At 34.3% G+C, this 20164-nt stretch overlaps 1 protein-coding gene across 1 annotated transcript in view; it reads right to left on the reverse strand.

The window, feature by feature from the left end:
* Positions 1-20164, reverse strand: part of DGKB (diacylglycerol kinase beta) — a 715928-nt gene that overhangs the window by 179566 nt on the left and 516198 nt on the right. The window contains 4 exon segments of the mRNA XM_032592421.1: positions 800-881; positions 883-971; positions 974-995; positions 11141-11231. Of these exon segments, the coding sequence (XP_032448312.1) occupies positions 800-881; positions 883-971; positions 974-995; positions 11141-11231 (284 nt within the window).

Below are 20164 nucleotides of genomic sequence, written 5' to 3' on the forward strand. Positions count from 1 at the left end.
ACACTGAGCAAGCCAATATGTTTTCTGATGGCCATCTGAATGCCAATCAATGGTATTAATTAGATTCTGGAAAGTCAAAGAATGAACAAAATTACTGAAGCACGATTATGAGAATACTACCAATTTAGTATCTTTGTCTATAAAATCTATCAACAAGAATTAGTTGTCTTGTCCCACAAGACATTACCACGAAATTGAAAATTCTGATCCACAGCTATTCTACCCCATTTTTTTAAGTCTTTTACGATCTGTTTCCCAGGTCTCCCAATTGTTGTCATGAAATTTCTGGAAAAATAACAGCAGCTAACCAAAATTTTTTGTGGGATATTTAAACATGTCATTATAGAGCAACACCTAAATGTAAGATAGCTTGGATGTCATAGCCTGACTGAACAAAGCCAAAAATAAAAAAAAATCTTGTAACACAACGTTAGAAAAGCCTTAGCAAGGCTCTTGTTATAACAACTCAAACATCTTGACTAAGATGATCATATTTCAGAACTTAATGTGCAATATCCTATAATCTTATCCACTTAATACCCACATGTATTCAATTTCTGCGGGGAAGGAGAATAAAAAAATGAGATCAAGAAGGAAAAAAAAATCCATGAAAAATACAACCAGTGTATATGTGATTTTAGAATATATTATAACTTAATACACATACATATCTGATAGTATGAAAAATATACTGCATATATACGTAGACTATAGTGCAATGGAAAAGTCTTTAATTTTAACGTAGCCTCAAAAGCAGGTTAAGAAGCAAGTTAACACAATTAAATGAGAGAAAACTAACCTTGACTTGCAAACTTCAACTCCTTAGCATCTGTGAGTGTAGTCCTTTTGTCAGACCCTTTTTTCTCTATTCGGCGGTGGCTTTCGTCTTTTCTTAGACTCTCCCCAAAGATTGGATCCACCATGCATGCTCGGTATATTCAAAATAGCAATTCCTTCCAGAGAGATGTTATTAAATCTATTTGTACTCCATCACACTGATCAGTAAAAAGAACAAAGAAAAAAAAAACAGTAAGATATTTGATCATCCTTTCCTTGATTTCTTCTTTGGCACTTCCTTATCTTTCAATAGCAGCTTTTAAGTCCACAATCTTGTCGTATTTAAATAAACCATTCAAGAACACTTAAATGACTATGCTAAATGTCAATATGAAAGGTAAAGGAGACATTAAGATAACCAGCTATCAATTAAACATATCTTTAAACATGATCAAATTAAATCATCAGTCTATCTTTAGAGAAACCCATTGGGAAGGACACACATTAATGTCTGTGTGTCCAGCTAGAAATTTCCGACGTGTTGCAAAGAAGTTGAGTCTAGGAAACCTGGTCAACACTCAGGCAGAAATTTTTTTTAAATGTTTTATTTATTTTTGAGAGAAGAGAGAGAGAGAGACAGAACATAAATGGGGGTGAGCGCAGAAAGAGAGGGAGACACAGAATCCGAAGCAGGCTCCAGACTCTGAGCTGCCAGCACAGAGCCCCATGTGGGACTTGAACTCACGAGTCAGGCAGAACTTTTTGTGACTGCCTCCTACTTAGAACACGCTGCAAGCCACTACTGAAGGAAATAAGGAAGCAATTCCTATTTGTGATCTCACTTGGTTGATCAGAGAAAGAAGCAGCTTAATAGACTTTGGGGAAAAAAAAAAAGTAAAAAAACCCAGCAGTTCAGAGACCTGAATTATGTCACAGGGGCCAAGAATGATTTCTGGCACTAGATTAAGTTCCAAGCACAGTGTCAAAAGGCAATGAGAGGCACTGTTGTCCGAAGGAATATGGAAGAGCAGAACCAGGCAGGCTGAGTGAGAGCAATGCCAAGAACAGCAGTAAAAGCAATCTCCAACCCACCATTACTTATAGCTGCTTTTAACAACAAATGGAAGAATAAAAATAATTAATCAGCCACAATTTTTTTGTTCACCTGGTGACAAAACAATCCTTTGATTATGAAAAATATGAACTTGCTAACCGACCAGGCTCTGTGATATTCAGAGTGGTCACTTTTTAATTCTTTGATTTTTCTGTTCATTTTTACTGAGGGACACATGTGGAGAGTGGCAAGGCCATACTGTAATTTTGGAATTATTATTTATTTGTTCGTTCACTTTGAGGTTTCTAAAATGGCACTTACTGTGAATCCCAGATACTGTTTTCCCTTTGTCAGCTGATATGAGCTGATATGAGAAGAGATGCAAATATGTAACACTTTGTTTTACAAAGAACTTTGTTAGGGATATGCATTTCATAAACTGAAGTCTATCTGCAGTGGGGCTGTTTTATTTGCCACGCGTTATTTCAGAAACAAACAAACAACACTGATACTGACTTCATCTGTCTCTCATGGAAAGGATGAATTTTTGAACCTAGAAGAGATAATGCTCCCACCTAATGAAAAGACAAAAACAAACAAGAAATCTCTCTTTTTTCCACATTTGTTCTTTGTGCCGAATCTAATCCTGCATCTTGTTCGCTAAAATATAAAAACTGTGAAATAAAGCAACACATCTTGAGTCTACTTGGCAGGCTAGAAACAAATTCTAGCGAAGGTGCCAAGTTTTCATTCAATTTGTTTCAAAGGGGGTGAAACCAAGGTCTGGATGATGCCTTTTTTCCCCCCTAGAAACAAGCGATTTTTTTTCCTCCTTTTCATGTATTAAATTAAGATGATTTCTTTTTACTAAAGAATTCTGCTCATGTGTATACTCACTTACTGCTATATATTCTAGATAAACAGATATTAATTTCATAATTAAAAGTAATCTTGTGTAAATACCCTGCAGGCCTCAATGAATCAAACACATACTGTGTGTCAGCCCTCCCACTGTCTTCAAGTGGAATGTACTGGCTGGATAATTAGATAGTACATATTTTTTAACCTTATTTGCATGCATATTATATCTTTTGCACACTGACAAGCAGCAGTAACAACAAAAGTCAGATTACCACAGGGAATTCCCACAAAGAAGTCTTCATTCCTTATAATTTGCAGCCTAAATTAAATAATTTGATCTTTGACAAGGATGAAATGTCAAGCAGAAGGGGGTCCTCTACAAGCCACGGCCTGTGGCTTCTGAATCTGCCTAATTTATGTCAGTCACTTCTTAATACATATTTAAGTATTACACGAAAAAGATGATTAAATATGCAATCTGACACCTTTGGTATTTCCCTGCTGTTAATTTATAAAGGTCTGGCTTTCCCCAAACTGACTAAAATCATTTAAATAACAGAAGAATTGTGAAATAAGCTAGAGTTAGGGCCTGGCTTCCATTTTCACTCAATATTGAACACAGCAGGTAGTACACTAAGACCAATTATTTGACTAGGCCTTAGAACCCCCTGTGACAAGTTACTTTCAGAATTAGTGAAGGAGTATTCCTTTGTTCATCTGCAGAAAAGGAGAGCGGTTGCAAACAGGCTTTTTCGTTTTAATTGAACTAGGGGAGTCACATGTGACAATTGAAAAATACCAGTGTATACTGTTTATTCATGTTTTCACTTTTCCAAGTCTCGTCACGTGTAGTTTCAAGGAAACAGAGCAAGCAGCTTTCGGAAAAAATGAAAAAAAAAAAAATCCTCAAGGAGTCCCATAGAAGGACTAATGAAGAACACGGAGTTTTCTATGAGAGCAGGACAATGTACTTACATAAATTGCTATTTATTAATGATTTGTTTCCACTAGTTCTTGACCCCAGGTTACCTTCCTCTGTTGCTTTAACATTTTGTTCATTAGTCTGGAAAATTTCGGTGCTAGTTTCAGATGGAGACCAGGAATTGTAGCACACCAATTGAGTGCATGGAAAATAAAAGCTGACGTGAAGGCTATGAAATATAAACAAGTTATAATACTGTGTCACATAATATTTCATCCGACTTTGAAGATTTATGATTCTTAAAAAGGTAGCTACAGAGGAAAAGAATATAAAAGCTTAAAAGCTAACAGCCTCAGTTAGTCAATAAATCCTGAATATTTTTATTATGTAGAAAAAAGGTCGTTAACATATAGTACTATGGGAGCTATTGCAGACTGTGATGCTATGAGGCCACTGCCCATTCTTTTCAGTTTTTAATTTGGAAGATCTTATTCCAGACACAAATTTACCTAAAAGAAATGAAGATGGTTTAATTTTTTTCTGCCAGTGTAGTTTAATCCTTGCTTACAAACATACCTTGCACCAAACTATGCAGAGATGTTAAAGACAAACTTTTATAAATAAATGTATTGTTGAGATTCAGTTAACATGTCATTTGATAGGAAAACTCAGAATGTGAGGAACTTAGGAGAGTTGTAAGTGTGGATAGATTTGATGAGATATAATTAATGATACCCTGTAAATATTTTTCCATAGGGAGTCTAATTCTTTGCCCAGGTCAAATAAAAATTATCCATAATTTGATTTAATCAGCATACAGACATTGCTTTGTTCATTATATAAAGTAGCCTGGAGTAAAATAGCTTACGTGTACTTTTAGAAGAGGTTTCTTCAAATTCATATGGATTTCGTAACACCAAATTATGTATGTATTTGCAGAGAACAACACAGCAAATCCACTAATTTAAAACACACCAGTACAGGGGTGCCTGGGTGGCTCAATTGGTTCAGCATCCAACTTTGGCTCAGGTCATGATCTCACTGTTCGTGAGTTCGAGTCCCATGGAGTCTGCTTCGGATTCTGTGTCTCCCTCTCCCTCTCGTGCCATGTCTCTCTGTGTCTCTCAGACATAAAAAAAAAAAAAACACTAAAAATTTTTTAAAATAAAATTTTAAAAAATTAAAAAATAAAACACTCCTGTACACATAAATGGCCTAACAGCATCTCTCCTGATGTTTGAAGGCTGGGGTACTCTATATTTTCCCGTGGGTATGCTCATTGTTTTTTGAAATGCATTTTTACGACTTCTATCTACAAAAGGACAGTGTGGTATAGGGGCCCAGGGCATGCCTTTAAGTGATTTTAGTATTAGCTGGCAGTCCAGTGGTAGTGATAGAAGTCTTGATTGTGGATAATCGCAAGATGACTTTCAGAGAAGAATGGGAGCTGGTAGGCAAGCAAGAGAAAGATGGAGGCAAACCCCGAATACAGGAAAATTTGAGGCCTGTACCACGCATGCACACACCCAGTTGCTAAACATGTTGATGATAATATCTCTGGCTCAAGATATCCAGCATTAGCCATAAGTATCAGCAGAAAATCAGTTGAGTTTTACATATTTTTCTTTTTTGATACTGCGAAGGCTAAAAATTATTGCTGGGATATTAGAATTCTTACCAGAAGTTATCTCATTAAAAATAACTTCTGCTAAACAGAAGAGAATACTCATTCATGTCTTGGTCATTCACTCTGTTTTTACTTGTATCATTTCTTCTTCATTCTCCTAAGAAAAATTATGATGTTTTATCTTAATAAAATAACACTATGCCCCACCCCTACCACATTTCTTACTCTCTTCTGGAATAAGAAGTTGTTTATGTTTTGGATTTAATGAGTCCCAACTTTTGTTTTTAGTGACATTTGTTGAGGTCCACACTTTTATAGTCTCCTTCCTTACTGCTTTTAGAATTTCATTAGCAAAAAAAAAAAAAAAAAAAAAAAATCACCCAGAAAGCTTTAGAAGAGAGGATAGATCTTGTAAGTCTCTCTCTCTCTCTCTCTCTCTCTCTCCTCTCTCTCTCTCTGACACACACACACACACACACACACACACACACACACTTCACAAAGAGGGAAGGTGATGGATATGCTGATGGCATTGATTTTGGTGATGGATTCATGGGTACACATTTATCCCCAAACTCATCAAGTTGTATATATTAAGTATGTACAGTTTTTGGTATGTCAAACATACCTCAATAAAGTTGTTAAAAAATGTCCATCCACAAATTTTATTTCCCCGCCCCAAGACTGTGGTTTGGTATGGCTGAGACCCAGCTAAGGTGCTCTAAATATGTGTTGAAGGAGTATCCAAGGTAATTGAGATACAGATGGGACAGAGACTGAGCTATAAAAGTTTGCCCCATTGTCTTTAAAAGCTCAGTGTTTTGCAGATTACTGGGTAGGAAGAATCTTCACTGTAGAATCCTTCTGAATTTATTTTGTGTCCCTGAGGCTTCTTGCCCTTTGTTAATCCTAGAGATCATTTTGGTTTTTATAGAAGTACTTAATCACTAAACAAATCTTAGTGCTTTGGAATGGAAATTCTAACCCTCAAAACATACCATCTTTCTTAGTCTCAGAAATTAACCAAAGACTGAAAAACTTTGGAAAATGGACTATTCTATTTTCTCATGAATGTTGCCTGGTACATGGAACAAATTAAAAGTCCACCAACTTTAGAGCTTCATTTCCAGATGTTGACCTATGACTCTTAGGTGCACATCTATGCCCCAAATAGTTTACACACAAACTTTGCTTTTAACATATCTTCTAATTTAAGACTTTTCATTGTATTATTTATCTTTTGTAACAAAGAGAATAACTTAAATTTTTTAAATTAAAAATTTCACCTTTGTTCATCTCTCTTTCACGTCATATATATGCCTGCATGCTATATATATATTACACGTTATATATATATCATATATATTTTCCTATTATATATATCATTTCCAATTTATTTATTTCCTTAGATTTACACATTTTTTCAGCAACACAATTCTTGTTTCTCTTAAATTATAAATAACATGCTCATTTGCTCATCTCTGTAGTGGAAATATATGGGAACCTCTCTCATTGATTGAAAAAGACTTAAATCAGATAATGTATACACACTGCTTAGCACCAAGAAGACGGTATAGTTAATAAGAGATAAAAATTAGCTATTATTATCAACTATTATACCATGGTATTCATATTTTTCCAAATATTCATCCCTTTTGGAAAAAGTTTCCTCTAAGAAAAGAAAAGTGAAATAAAGTGTCACAGAGCAAATAGTTTGTTTTGAAGAAGCTGCTGATAAAGCGTAATCTACTTGAGGTACTCTTGTATTTTATCTTTAGTTATGTATTTTCAAATCATGTTGGTACAATTTTAGGCCAAGTAGGGAGCAACAGCAAACAGAATCCAATTTCCAAATTAACGTTTTTTGTTATATTAAATTATAAAGTAACCTTGAGGGTAGAAAGGCATATTTTGCTACTATGATAGACTGGATTCATTAAAAAGTGAGTAGAAAAGCCGGTTTTGCATTACCATCTATACACACAAACACACACACACACCCCTCAAGTTTTAGAACTGAGATAAATACATAACATTATACAGTATTCAGGATATGCAACAAGAAAGTGGTGAGGGCATGGCGCTGGTTCTGATTTATATATGCTATTACAATGTGACCCAAAATAAGCCGGTAAATGCAGAGCTAGGAAGCCAGATTTGGAGGGCTTGTAAAAGTAAGACACCAGGAAGAATAACTTATTCTAGGTGCCCATATTTCTTGGGTGGGGGGGGGGCATTCTAAATCAATTTTCTGTAGAATATAAAGCTGTGTGAAACAAACCATACAATTTTATCATTAAAACTTTTTTTTTTCTAAAATGTGCTTTATTTTCATTTTCATTCAAATGAATGCCTTTGTTATGTTTTCTAAATCTCGCTCTCTCTTTTTTTTTTTTTTACCTTTTTGACATATAATATTATATTCTAGATCAACATGTTATTAAATTAAGACTTTATTTTTGGGGGGGGTGTTGCCTGGAGTTGGTAAGCGTCTAACTCTCGATCTCGGCTCACGTCATGATCTCACAGTTTTGTGCGTTTGAGTCCCGCATCGGGCTCCTCGCTGACAGTGTGGGAGCCTGTTTAGAATTGTCTCCCTCTATCTGCCCCTTCCCCACTCACGTTTTCTCTGTTTCTCTCATGCAGCTTAAGGTTCACCACAGAATTCAGGGGTCGTACAGAGATTTCCCATCTATCTAACAGACAGGCACAGCATCACCATTTATCAGCGTCTTGGATTGAGTGGTAAATTTGTTTACAACTGATGAACCTACATTGACACATCACAATCATCTAAAGTCCATAGTATGCATTAGGGTTCACTCCAATTGTTCATTCCTTGGGTTTGAACAAACCAAGGAAGTTTTCTACCAATCATTATATTTTACAGAGTATTATAACTGCCCTAACATCCTCTCTTTGCTCTGCCTGTTCATCTCTCCTTCTCCCCACAACCCCTGAAAACCATTGATCTTTTTACTGTCTTACAGTTTTACTTTTCCAGAAGGTAATATGTTGGCATCATACAGTATGCAGCTTTTTCAGATGTCTTCTTTCACTTAGGAAAACACATTTCAGTTTCCTCCATGTGTTTTGAAGGCTTGATAGCTAATTTCTTTTTAGCACTAAATAATATTCCATTGTTTGGATGTACCATAGTCTTTTATCCATTCACCTACTGAAGGACCTCTTGTTTTCTTCCAAGTTTTGCAATTATTAAACTTGTAAACAAACCATGTGCATGTTTTGTGTTGATATAACTTTCCAGCTCCTTTAGGTAAAAACCAAGGAAGATGATTGCTGGATCATATGGTAAGAATATGTTTAGTTTTGTAACAAACCACCAAACTGTCTTTCAAAGTGGCTGTACCATTTTGCATTCCCACAAGCAATAAATGAGAGTTCCTACTGCTGTACATCTTCACAAGCATTTGGTGTTTTGGTGTAGTGCTGTATCTCATTAATGTTTTAATTTAAATTTCTCTGATGATGTGATATGGAGCATCATCTCATATGGTGATTTGCCACCTGTATGTCTTTTTTTGGTGAGGTATCTGTGAAAGTCTTTGGCCCATTGTTTTCAGTGGAGTGGTTTATTTCCTTATTAAGTTTTAAGAGTCTGTATATTTTGAGTTAACAGTCTCTTATCAGATAATCTTCTGCAATTATTTTCTGTCTGTGGCTTATTTTCTCATTCTTTTGACAATGTCTTTCACAGAGAAGAAGTTTTTAATTCAGTGAAGTTCAGCTTATCAATTATTTCTTCCACTGTTTGTGCGCCTTTGGTGTTGTATCTAAAAGGCATCACCAAACTCAAGGCCATCTAGATTTCCTCCTATGTTATCTTCTAGAAGTTTTATAGTTGCATGTTTTACATTTAGGTTCTTGACACATTTTGAGTTCACTTTTGTTAAGAGTGAATTCATTTCTTTTAGATGTTTTTTTGTTTGTTAGTGGACATCCAGTTATTCTAGCACCATTAGTAAAAAAAAAAAAAACAACAACACTTCCTTTGCTGCATTGCATTGGCTTTCTTCCTTTGTCAAAGAAGCTTGAGTATATTTATGGGGTGGGTCTATTTCTAGGCCCTCTATTCTATTCCATTGATCTGTTTGCCTGTTCTTTCATCAGTACGACACTGTCTTGATTACTGTAGCTTTATAGTAAGCCGTGAAGTCAGGTAGTGTCAGTCCTCCAGCTTATTCTTCTCCTGCAATATTGTGTTGGACATCCTGGCTCTTTGACTCCCCATAGGAACTTTATAATCATTTGTTAGTACTCACTCACCCACAAATCTGCTGGGATTTTGACTGTGATTGTAGTGAACCAATTGATCAAGGTGGGAGAACTGACATCCTGACAATACTGAGTTTTCCTATCCATGAATTCTCTCTCCTAGTTCAACATTTTTTCAGTCAGTGTTCAGTGGTAGGATAAGCAAGGAGAAGTGCAAGAGGCTTCAGAGTATTCACCCTAAGTTCAACCAGAAGTCATACTTTTATTTTTTTCATTTTTGCCTTCTATGGATTTTCTTTGAGCATAGGTTTCTGAGGGTAAACAATGCTCAAAATCCACTTATTGAGAATTTCTTAAAATAATGATTTTAAAGGTAAGAAATATTGATTTTTATTTTTTATAAATATATATGTATATGTATATATTATATAACTATCTAAATATATCACTCTCTACACATGTATATGAAATATATACATATATAAATCTTGATGAACAGTAATTACAGAAAGCCCATGTCGAACCCAAATCCTTCATCTTTTGGGATTATATTCTTTTTCAGGGTTATGATCTGATTCGGTCACGGAGGGTATTTTCCATTCCATGATCACCAATTTTACTTCTAATACTTGAATTTATCCGCCCAAAAAACCCCAAAAGGTTACATTCTGAAATAGGACCACTTTTGCTGTCACAATCATTAACAGTAAACGAGAAAGCTAGAATAATGAAGAACTCAGGCAGGCCATTATGATCCAATGAGTCCATAACTAATTTTGTTTATCAAACTCATTACCTGAATATATACCACTAATGATTAGGTCTTAGTAGGTAAGTTATACATTCATTTTTAAATAAAAGTGCTAAAGCCAATATTTCACAATTCATATCAGCTAGTCATTAGATGTTCTTGTTTCATAATTATGTTTCCTTTGGTTTGTCTTTACCACTCAACAAAATATAACTTTTCCTTTCTCTTAACCCCCTAAATTTCTCAACAAAACTAAGTCATTGTATATTATAACCCATCTCCAAAAATTTAGTCCCACCAGTAGCTATATTCTTTTGGAGGACTATTTGCCTCCAAATCTTTTCAAAGTTTGTCTTTCTTGCTATCTTTGCTCTCTTTTTTGGTTTTTCCGCTTCCTATAAATGTAATGGGGAAATGGCAACCTCGGGAACTGAGAAAAATCTAGTTAATGAATGGGAATGGAATGGAAAAGTATATATTTTAAGTCTTATTCACAAAATCAAGTACAATTTTAGTTAACTGTGTTTTAAAGATTGTAAGATATTGAGACCTGAAATAAAGTATTCTTTAATGTATCTTGCAACTTTTTTCCTTTCTTTTCAAGTACTTTCCTTCATTTTACATTTTTCTAACCACACTATGCCTAGCAACTTCTCCATTGATTTCTAAAGTTGTGTCCCCACCTCTCATCCTTTTATAGTGTATTAAAACAACTCATACTCAAAACTTAACGTGATACTAATAATTCAGATAGTGTTGGAATCGCAATGAGTGACAGAAATGAAATTTTAGGATTGTGGGTTAAAGTTATATGGATTGCTCAAAGTATAACTCCTCACATGGACTGTCACAAACATTAATAACCAAACTCAAGCCATTCATTGTATTATAAATATAATTCATGTTTCTTACTTCTATTTCTACAGATTCATGTAGCTTCTTGCAGGTGGCTGAGAAAGTTTCAGATGTGCCAAACTCAAAATACCAAAATTTGTTCTTCATTCTGAAAAAGGAAAGGAAGAAGCAGCTTAGGCAATTATCAATAACAGAAGGGATTTTTTTTAATTGAGCAGTCCTTTCTTGTATTATAAGTCATAAAAAAGGTTTTGAGGACATATACCATCTATAATATAATAGATGGTCACATAATTTTCAAAGCTTAAATGTTGGTGTCAATTATATGATTGCCTCTGAGGGAATTAGAAGAATATGTTGATCTGATAGATACAAGTATATCTTTGACTTTTATATATATTGGTTGCTCAGGTTTTAAAATATGATTTTAGCGCTTATAATTCTTAGCTTGTTCAGAGACAACTTGATTTAGACCAGCAACTCTATAATCATAAAGGGAAAAAAAAAAACAATTGGAGCTTTTATGAGAAAAATGAGACTAAGCTAACAATGCTAAATATTTTCTAGATGGCTAGGTATTCATCAGAGATTGACATGATTGAATAGCATATTGAAAAGAAAAAAATAGTGGTTATCCATAAAGATAAAATTTAGTAACTTTGGGATAGCCATTATTTTTTTCAGACAGTAGCCTCTTTTCTGTGAATAGTAGTGAAAAACTATGATACCATATGGAAGAACAAAAGAAGTAGTAGTATTTTATCAGTATAATAAAAGTTGCAAAAAATATAGTTTAAAATATATTAGTATATAATCTGGAAGATGCTCAAAATTTATTTTCTCCCATGATCCAGTAACCCTGTCTTTCTTTGTGCCAGGTAAATAAATTTATGATCATTTAATGTAACTTAATTACATTAGGTAATGTATTACCCAATATTGAATTTAAAAGTTCATTCTCATGAAAAAAAACCCGCAATTTTTAATTACACGTATTTTAACAAGGTATTATGCCCTCAATTAGAAGAAAAGCAGGTAAAATAAGATACATTTTTGCACATAAAGGCAAAACAAAAATTTTTGCCATATTCAAATATATCTCTCATAACAAATTATTCTTTTTGGCTTATAAATATTTATATGTGCTTTTCACATTAGAAGGTAAAACATTTCAACAATTAAAAATACATTTGGCAAGAACCTTACTTAATTCAGCCCTATGATCAGTTACGGAAAATTACATGGAGCCTAATACACGTTTATTATTACAGTGTGTTGAATAGAGTTCTCTAATATGAAATTAGGAATTATAAAACTAATTTCATCTATCTAGACATGTCCAATAATGGCCTCATACAAGGACTTATTTACTTACAAATTTTTCACTAGCTCTTGTTGTATCAATCACCATATTCAGGCCAGTAATCTGAAAGTGTTCTATGCCTAGGATTCTAGTACCATGAATCCTTACTCTTTTTTGGAGAATATTTTCCTCGAGTTATGGCCTGACTTCATATATGTGAGTAGTTAGAAAGAGATGATAGCTAATTAGATAGAATAGGTTTAACACCAAAATCTGTGGGCCTGAGCCTACAGGCAAATTTATATTAAATTAATGTAAATATCTACTTCATTCAATATATGTAAGTTTACAAATTTACACACTGGCTGAAGTTACACAAATTAAAAATATTTTCCTATTGATTCATCATTCTGATGAAACATGGCATTCAATAAACTGAGAGGGAAATAATGATTTTATGCAGTAGTTTCAAGACAATCTTAGGATAATAACAAGTAGATGTTTTATGACGTTTTGGAACTCTCTATGTTCAGCAAGTTTTCTAATAACACTTGTGTTAGCATTTTACCCAGACCTTCTTGGACTCATTTATTCATCCATCCATTCATTCAACAAATATTCAGTAAGGACATTAACTTCCATATGCTATTGTGTTAGTTGTAAATATATAAATATGAACACAATGCTTTGTTTCCAAGGAGCGCAGAATGTTGTAAGATTATGGACATATGAAATGATTAAAAATTTAATTCTTTATATAATATATGAACAAAATGTTATGGGGAAACATTTCAGTGAGTCAACCGCTTATTCCTGGAAGAGGCCAGAGAGCTTCAGAAGATAAGGCGACACTTTAATAGGTCAGTAGAAGGTGGCAAACAAGGAAGAAAACAAGTTCTGGGCAGTTTAGGTATGCAGAATGACTTAAGAGAATACAGAGTAGGGGCTAACAAAGGTCTGTTTCAGAACATATATGTCAAGCTAGGAGGTTTGGAGTTGACATTCTAGATTAATAGGATGCTGACAGACCCTTATTACCAGTTGAGTGACATGGCCAGCTCTGGTTTATGAGCAGTAAGTTTAGCCGAAATGAATAAGGGGGCTAAATGTTGAAATGCTAGTCATGTGAACAGAAATGTGGCTATTGGAATAGTACAAATGAAATCTAAATGAAGGGCTAAACCGAGTGGCAAGGGAAAGGGAGAAAAGAGGCTCAATATAAGGGGCGTAAATTAAGTAGTATCATTAGGAACTCATGATATTAGATTATATAGATTTCTGTCATACCAAGGTTATTATTTCTGGATATACATGTAGAAATACCAGAACATTACTCCAGCAAAGAAGGATGTGTGTTTATATTATGACAGGTTCTGGGATCTAATGTATATTGCATGGTAGTTTGAAAATTAAATATATATAGATGTACACACATACACACACACACATATACATACATGAGACTGCTTATATTCTTTATCAATGGTTGCTCCCTACTTTTTTTCCCATTCTGTCTATCAAAACTCTTCATAGCTTAATTAGGATGATGGAGGGCTTGTATCAGCTAACCAAAATATACCAACTTTAGGAAATACATCCCCCAAAAAAAGAAACTCTGAGAATTTACATTCAGTCTTTATTCCCCATATTAGTTAGCATTACTGCTCATGTGCAAAAGCTGCTTTAAATTCTCCATTATTACAACCATTTTATGTTTCACTTAGATAAATATATGGAGGTAATAAAAAACACATAGAATCAGATTCCACATGACAAATTAAAAGCTGTTAAATTTTATTTTTTCAACCAAACTGGTCTTTAGGTTGTAGAAATGCAAAAAAGCACATTTAAGCATGTATGCTATTTACTTTTACGGCTAACATTAGAAAATGATCCAAATAATTCAAACTCAAATTTGCCAGAGAAAACATGTAGCTTTGGACTTTAAGAATAATAAGGTAACTGGACATTTAACACACTGTGAAACATCCACACCAAACTCAAATTTATTGTATTCTTAGACAGGTTTTGTGACTCCAGGTATGATGACAAATGTCCTACAAAAAGTGACCCATATTATCATAATTTTAATTCATTAATATATTAAATCCTATTTCAATGAATTTAATTGTAAGTCTACAGGTTTTGGTTTAATATTTAACGTGCGTGGCTACCAGATGTTCAGGTAAAAACTTTTAAAATGAGCTCACATTTGTCAAGATTTTCTTCCCAACGGCCACTTTGTCTTTTTTACATATCCTCAGGGAAATGTAAACTACCAGATATTTTGTTCAAGCAAAGAATCATACTTGTCATTATAAATGTAGGTAATATTTTGTTCTACAAGTTCGGAACTTACAAACAGGTCATTTAATTTCAATATACTTCCTTGGATTTTTTTTCTTCCTGGTATACATGTTTTTTGATTTGGCTTTTGTCTGCTACGTATTGTAAATGCAGTAAACATAAAACAAACAAACGGAACATGAATTGCTAGTGCATTTCCCACAAAGAATAACAAAGAGACTAATTAGATATTAAGATCATTTCTAATGAAGTTGAAACATAAAGAGAAGGGTCAAACTGGTTCATTTATCTTATGTAGAAAGCTCAGAAGTCATAAACACAGAGAGTTGTTAATTCAGTGAAATTACTCTTAAAATTAAGGGTCAGCTTTTTTTTTTCTCACAGATGTCTTTCTTTTTATTCTATTATAAATATATATAAAATTATTAAGATATTACTACTTGATATGCAAACATCTGAAAGCCTTCTATTAGACACTTGACTCCCCTTTTCAAGCATCCTTAACTAAGCAATTCTATCTATATTTTATGGATAACATGCTCATGAGATAAGAAAAATAAAACTCTTTTGATCATTGCTTTTCAATATGAAAGTAAAAACAATGCCTTAAGTAGCTTAGTTAGAAAGGATTTAAAACCAGTATGTTTTTCTATCCATTAGGGATAGAAAATCTCATTTCAAAATCTCATTTTTTTTTTTCACTAGCTTTCTTTCACTTTTTGTCCTGTTATGAAAGTATTTCAACAGTTATTTCAGTTCTGGCTTGAAAATCATTTTCTCACGAAGAACAATGTTTCTAACAATTCACTAACTTTAATGGTAAGATTCAGTCTCACAACTCTACAGAACATGCTAGGAACACAGCAGGAATTTTGAACTTGGCTAATAGTATCAGTGTTAAAAGATGCAGGCAGCACTCTTGGCTCACAGCAATAGGGTAAGTGTTTCAAGAGGTGCATTTATGTCATACAATCAATTCAGTTTTATTTATCCTTTCAGTATCAAAAGCCATGACACTAAACACTGGTTATAGGGTTACTCGCTTCTTACCAAACTTAGTGAGGTAAAAATACACAAGCCAAGTGGTAATGCCGTGGTGGGACCTGATTCCTGGGCAGACCCGCAGCATCTAAGAGCTGCAGCCCCAGGCAGGAGAAGCTCCTACGGGGGGGAGGGTGGCAAACAGAGCGGGCAGGGCAGCGGGGCCTTGACAGTGCAGCAACCATAGGTTAACATAAGGGGGCAAGGCTGGGGACACTTGTAGCTTAGGCTGTCACCTCTTGACATCTGCAAACTGTCATCTGTACAGACTACATACAGTAGCAGGCATTTGTTAAGAATGACGTCTATACCCAACCAAATGAGATTGCAATTAATTTTTTCTTTTGACTGGCAACGGTAACTACATGAATAATGGTTATGAAAAAGGCTGCTTAAAGTTTGAGATTTGGGAATGAATTGGGAACTCTTACTCCAGTTTATAAAAATCACAGTATTAAACACTGAAGTGCACAAAGAGTTATACGTTTGCTTACAGAAATTGAAACTATAGTTTTATGTCACTTACTACCCACAGGAACGTAGTAGTGGCAGAAGGGACCCTATATTCTGTATGTCAAATACTACACATTTTACTGATACCCTGAAACCATGTTGTTGTTTTGTAACTAGTAATTTATAATCCTTTCACAGCAAGTGAATATGTTGATAATATTATTTCATAAGGAAGAAACCCAGCTGTAATGACCATAGTGGGGATATTTTATATTCACGCCAAAGAGAGCAAACATTTTTCATATCTCCAAACAATAGGTACAGATATAATTCTTTTAATGACATATAAAGTGCTTGTATCTAATGCTCATTCATAAGATATGCATGGTAAGTCCCCAGGAGACAATGAAACAAGCTACAGAAACTTCAGACAGAATCACACAATGTTCTGTCTTAGTGTGTAAAAAAAGATGGATATTCTAAAAGTACAATTTTTAACCTGAACTGCTCTGACATGAGTAAAGAATTTCCCTACAAAAGGATGCATCCAAAGATCAAAAAGTTTCAGTATGATTTTTTCAATTATTTTTTTAAATTCTCTTTATAAAAGAAAAAGAATTATGTGGTTATGTATGAGTGTTTTTGTATATAAGAACTTTCTACGTAATGTGAATCAACCATTTCTTTCTTAAATGTTTTCTCTCCTTTTATTAGAAATAATTAGGAGAGTGAGAATGGAAAAGTATAAAGCAGTAGTGATGCCACATTGCCAAGTCCATGCTAAAGAAGTATCTACATGGTTAAGGTCCCAAGAGCAGTGATAAATTAACAGTTATATGAAATGTAAAACTAAACTATAAAATGTATAATGATGTCCAGGCATTGCTTACAATTGAGTATCTTCCCATAATAATTAGATCTTTACTATTAAGTATTTCACAATCATGAAAGCTTCCCTAAGAAACTGTTTGAAGATGAAACAAAAATTGTGATAGCAACAATCGCTGCTGTTATTGAGCAAGACACTCTTCACAGGTGAACCAATGAGGCTGCAAATCATTCTCCTAACATCACATGGAAGGCGCATAACCTAACTCAAGAAATTCTAGCTTTTTTCCCATTACTGTCTCTCATTAATTGTACTAATGAAGCCAGCATCACCTGAAACTTCTCCCTAAGCCAAAAGGGAAATGTTATAGGTCATATAGGTCACCATTAGATGACTCCTTTGTTCATAGTTTCTATTTTAAAAGAACTTCTATTCCCCTCTCCTGAAAAAGCCAACTAAAGATAACAATGTAATCTAGAGCTGACCGATGGGACCTGATGGGAGTATACTGTGGGTTTTATGAAAGATTTTCCTCTCTGGTAAAGAGACACATGCAAAATGAAAGCTCTGCCCTCCTTTCCTGTTTTTGCATGTTGTCATGTAAGATTATAATTGGAGATGGAGCGGCCATCTTGCCACTATGAAGGAAAAGGCATGGGAAACCTAGATGCTAACCCAGATCCCTGCCTTATCAACCAACCGTGAAACAGTCTGTCTTTGGATGTCTATTCATGGGAGATTTATAAATAAACTTTTATTTATTTTGTGTATTCTGTTACCAGCAGCTGACACACTGCTCATTATACTTTTTAAGAAAATTTTCACATATATTATTATGAATGAGATATTCAGAAAATCTAAATGAGGTGATTTATTTGTCATACAAGTTTTCTAGATGTTGAAACTCAGTGGTAACAAAGAAAGGAGTTAAGGTGGATAATTTCTATTCAGCATAATTACTTGTGCTTATATTTTGACTAGACATGCCAATATAACTACACTTACTTTTGTCATGACTTGCTATCCCCCTGAATTTTCTAAGAATTATTTCCATGCGTATATATTGAAACAATCTTGTAAGGAAAATTCGTAAACATCCCTTTTTGAAGTATCTCTAATTTGCATCTGTCGCTTACATTATAGTCAATGAAGTCTGTAATGGCTACTAAGCAGCTAGTAAATTCATACTTCTTACCATCAACCATATCCAGAAACTTCCCATATATCAAATTACCTTCCTATATATCCAATAACTTAGGAACAGAGTCACCTAGTGAACGTGAATTGATGAATACACCATGATGCCTGAGATCATCTGCGGAAATATTTAAGGTAGAGATAGTATTTCCCACTAAGATAAACAGGAATATGTTGAGCCAAGCCAAAATGGATGGTGAAAATGTAATTAAGCTCTGTATGCCTCTTTATAAAAGAAGTTATAATTTATTTAAATGGATTATTTTATTCATAACTAGAAGTGACTACTACGTGACATGCCTTCACTGTATTTAAAAACAAAAAAAGAGGAAGGCACTACAAATGTGAGAATTAGCAGGTCTCCATGCATAACTCTGGACATCAAGGGAAACTAGACTGCTCTTCTCTCTGGTGGGACAGAAATTATTCAATATTCTGTACACCTCATCGAGACAGGTACTACAAACACATTGGGATTACATTTGTACATAGAACAAAAGAAGTCTCTGCTTGTGCAACACTAATACCTAGTCAGGAACTACATTAATTATTTCATATTAATTGTAAGTGTTAAGGTTTACGGGATGCTGTAGGCATGTGCACAGTAAAAGGGAATTGCAAGACTTACTTAAGGAAGGAAATTGGTCAGGTTTCCCTCTAACACAGCTCCTCAAACCCTCCCTTTTCCCTTGCTCTAATTCCATGATTATCAAGCAGTCTGGGAGTTAATATGGTTTTCGTGGATTGTGATACCATGGATATGGTGTCTTGAATGAAAGAATTGTGTTCCAATCCCTAGAAAGGAATTACCACCTCCTTCCCTCTATTTTAAGTGGTATATAAATTTTATTACTTGGTAAACTTGAGCAAATGAGTAAGAGCCTGATCACTTCTGAGGACCATGATACAATTATGTTTTTGCATTTACCAAAATGATGATGAGGACTATAATTACACACTTACAATATTGCCCGCTGGAAGTACTCCTAGGAAGACCAAATGGCCGTAGTGGCAGCAGGGACAACCAGCTGGATAATATGAATTGAGTGTGTTGAGCTAGTTAGGGAAAGAATTGCCTGCCACACCTCTGTTTCTGACATTCACCATTTGACTTCCCTTCCTCCTCTTCTCTTTTTCTGTCTCTCTGTCTCTGTCACCCTTTTTGTCTGCCGTATTTTCTTTTACCGAATATTCTAAACCAGTCAATTATTTAAGCACCAGTTATAAGAACACAGTGTTAATATAGTTCAACAGATACTTAAAAAATACGTACTTAGTTTCAGGGAAGTTAATTAAATAAGATAGTTTCACTAAACTTAAAGTAAACACAGCTCCTGTTTTTTTTTTCTGTCCTGCCTTGTGGGCAACTCTTTCTAACCAGAATATAAATTGATTGATAACTTTGTACAGTTAAGAACTACACGAAGGACTTCACATTAAACTGAGTAACTCTGTTTAATGACATTTGCTTTGCATATTAAAATATGAATGACATCTGAATCAGTAGATGAAGCAGTTTCTAATACAACATAAGGAGTTCAACACGAGAAAAAAGATATTATGCAAATATTTTCGTAAAACACATTTACTTTCCATCACTGAAAGGCCAATTAAATCCTCTATGACTACCCTCTGTATTACAGAATAATTTTAAATTAGGAATTCTGTTCATTAGAACATATTATACCTTGGTGCATTTTAATGTTTCTCTTGACCAATTTTTAGATGCTCTGTTTTGTAAAACTTGCAAAAATAATGAAAAAAAATTACACCTCTCTAGCTCCTTCACACATTATTTCCCTTACCTTTATTCTGTGAAGACTGCCACAGTGTCACTGCTGTAAAAAATACTTCTAATAAAACTGTTTCTATTCTCTGAAATTAGTTAAGTGTTTTTACCTTTGGTTTTCTTCACACACTAGAAGCCCTTTCAATTCTGCAACAAGAAGCA

Source organism: Lynx canadensis, chromosome A2 (genome assembly GCF_007474595.2).
Source record: "Lynx canadensis isolate LIC74 chromosome A2, mLynCan4.pri.v2, whole genome shotgun sequence".
NCBI lineage: Eukaryota > Metazoa > Chordata > Mammalia > Carnivora > Felidae > Lynx > Lynx canadensis.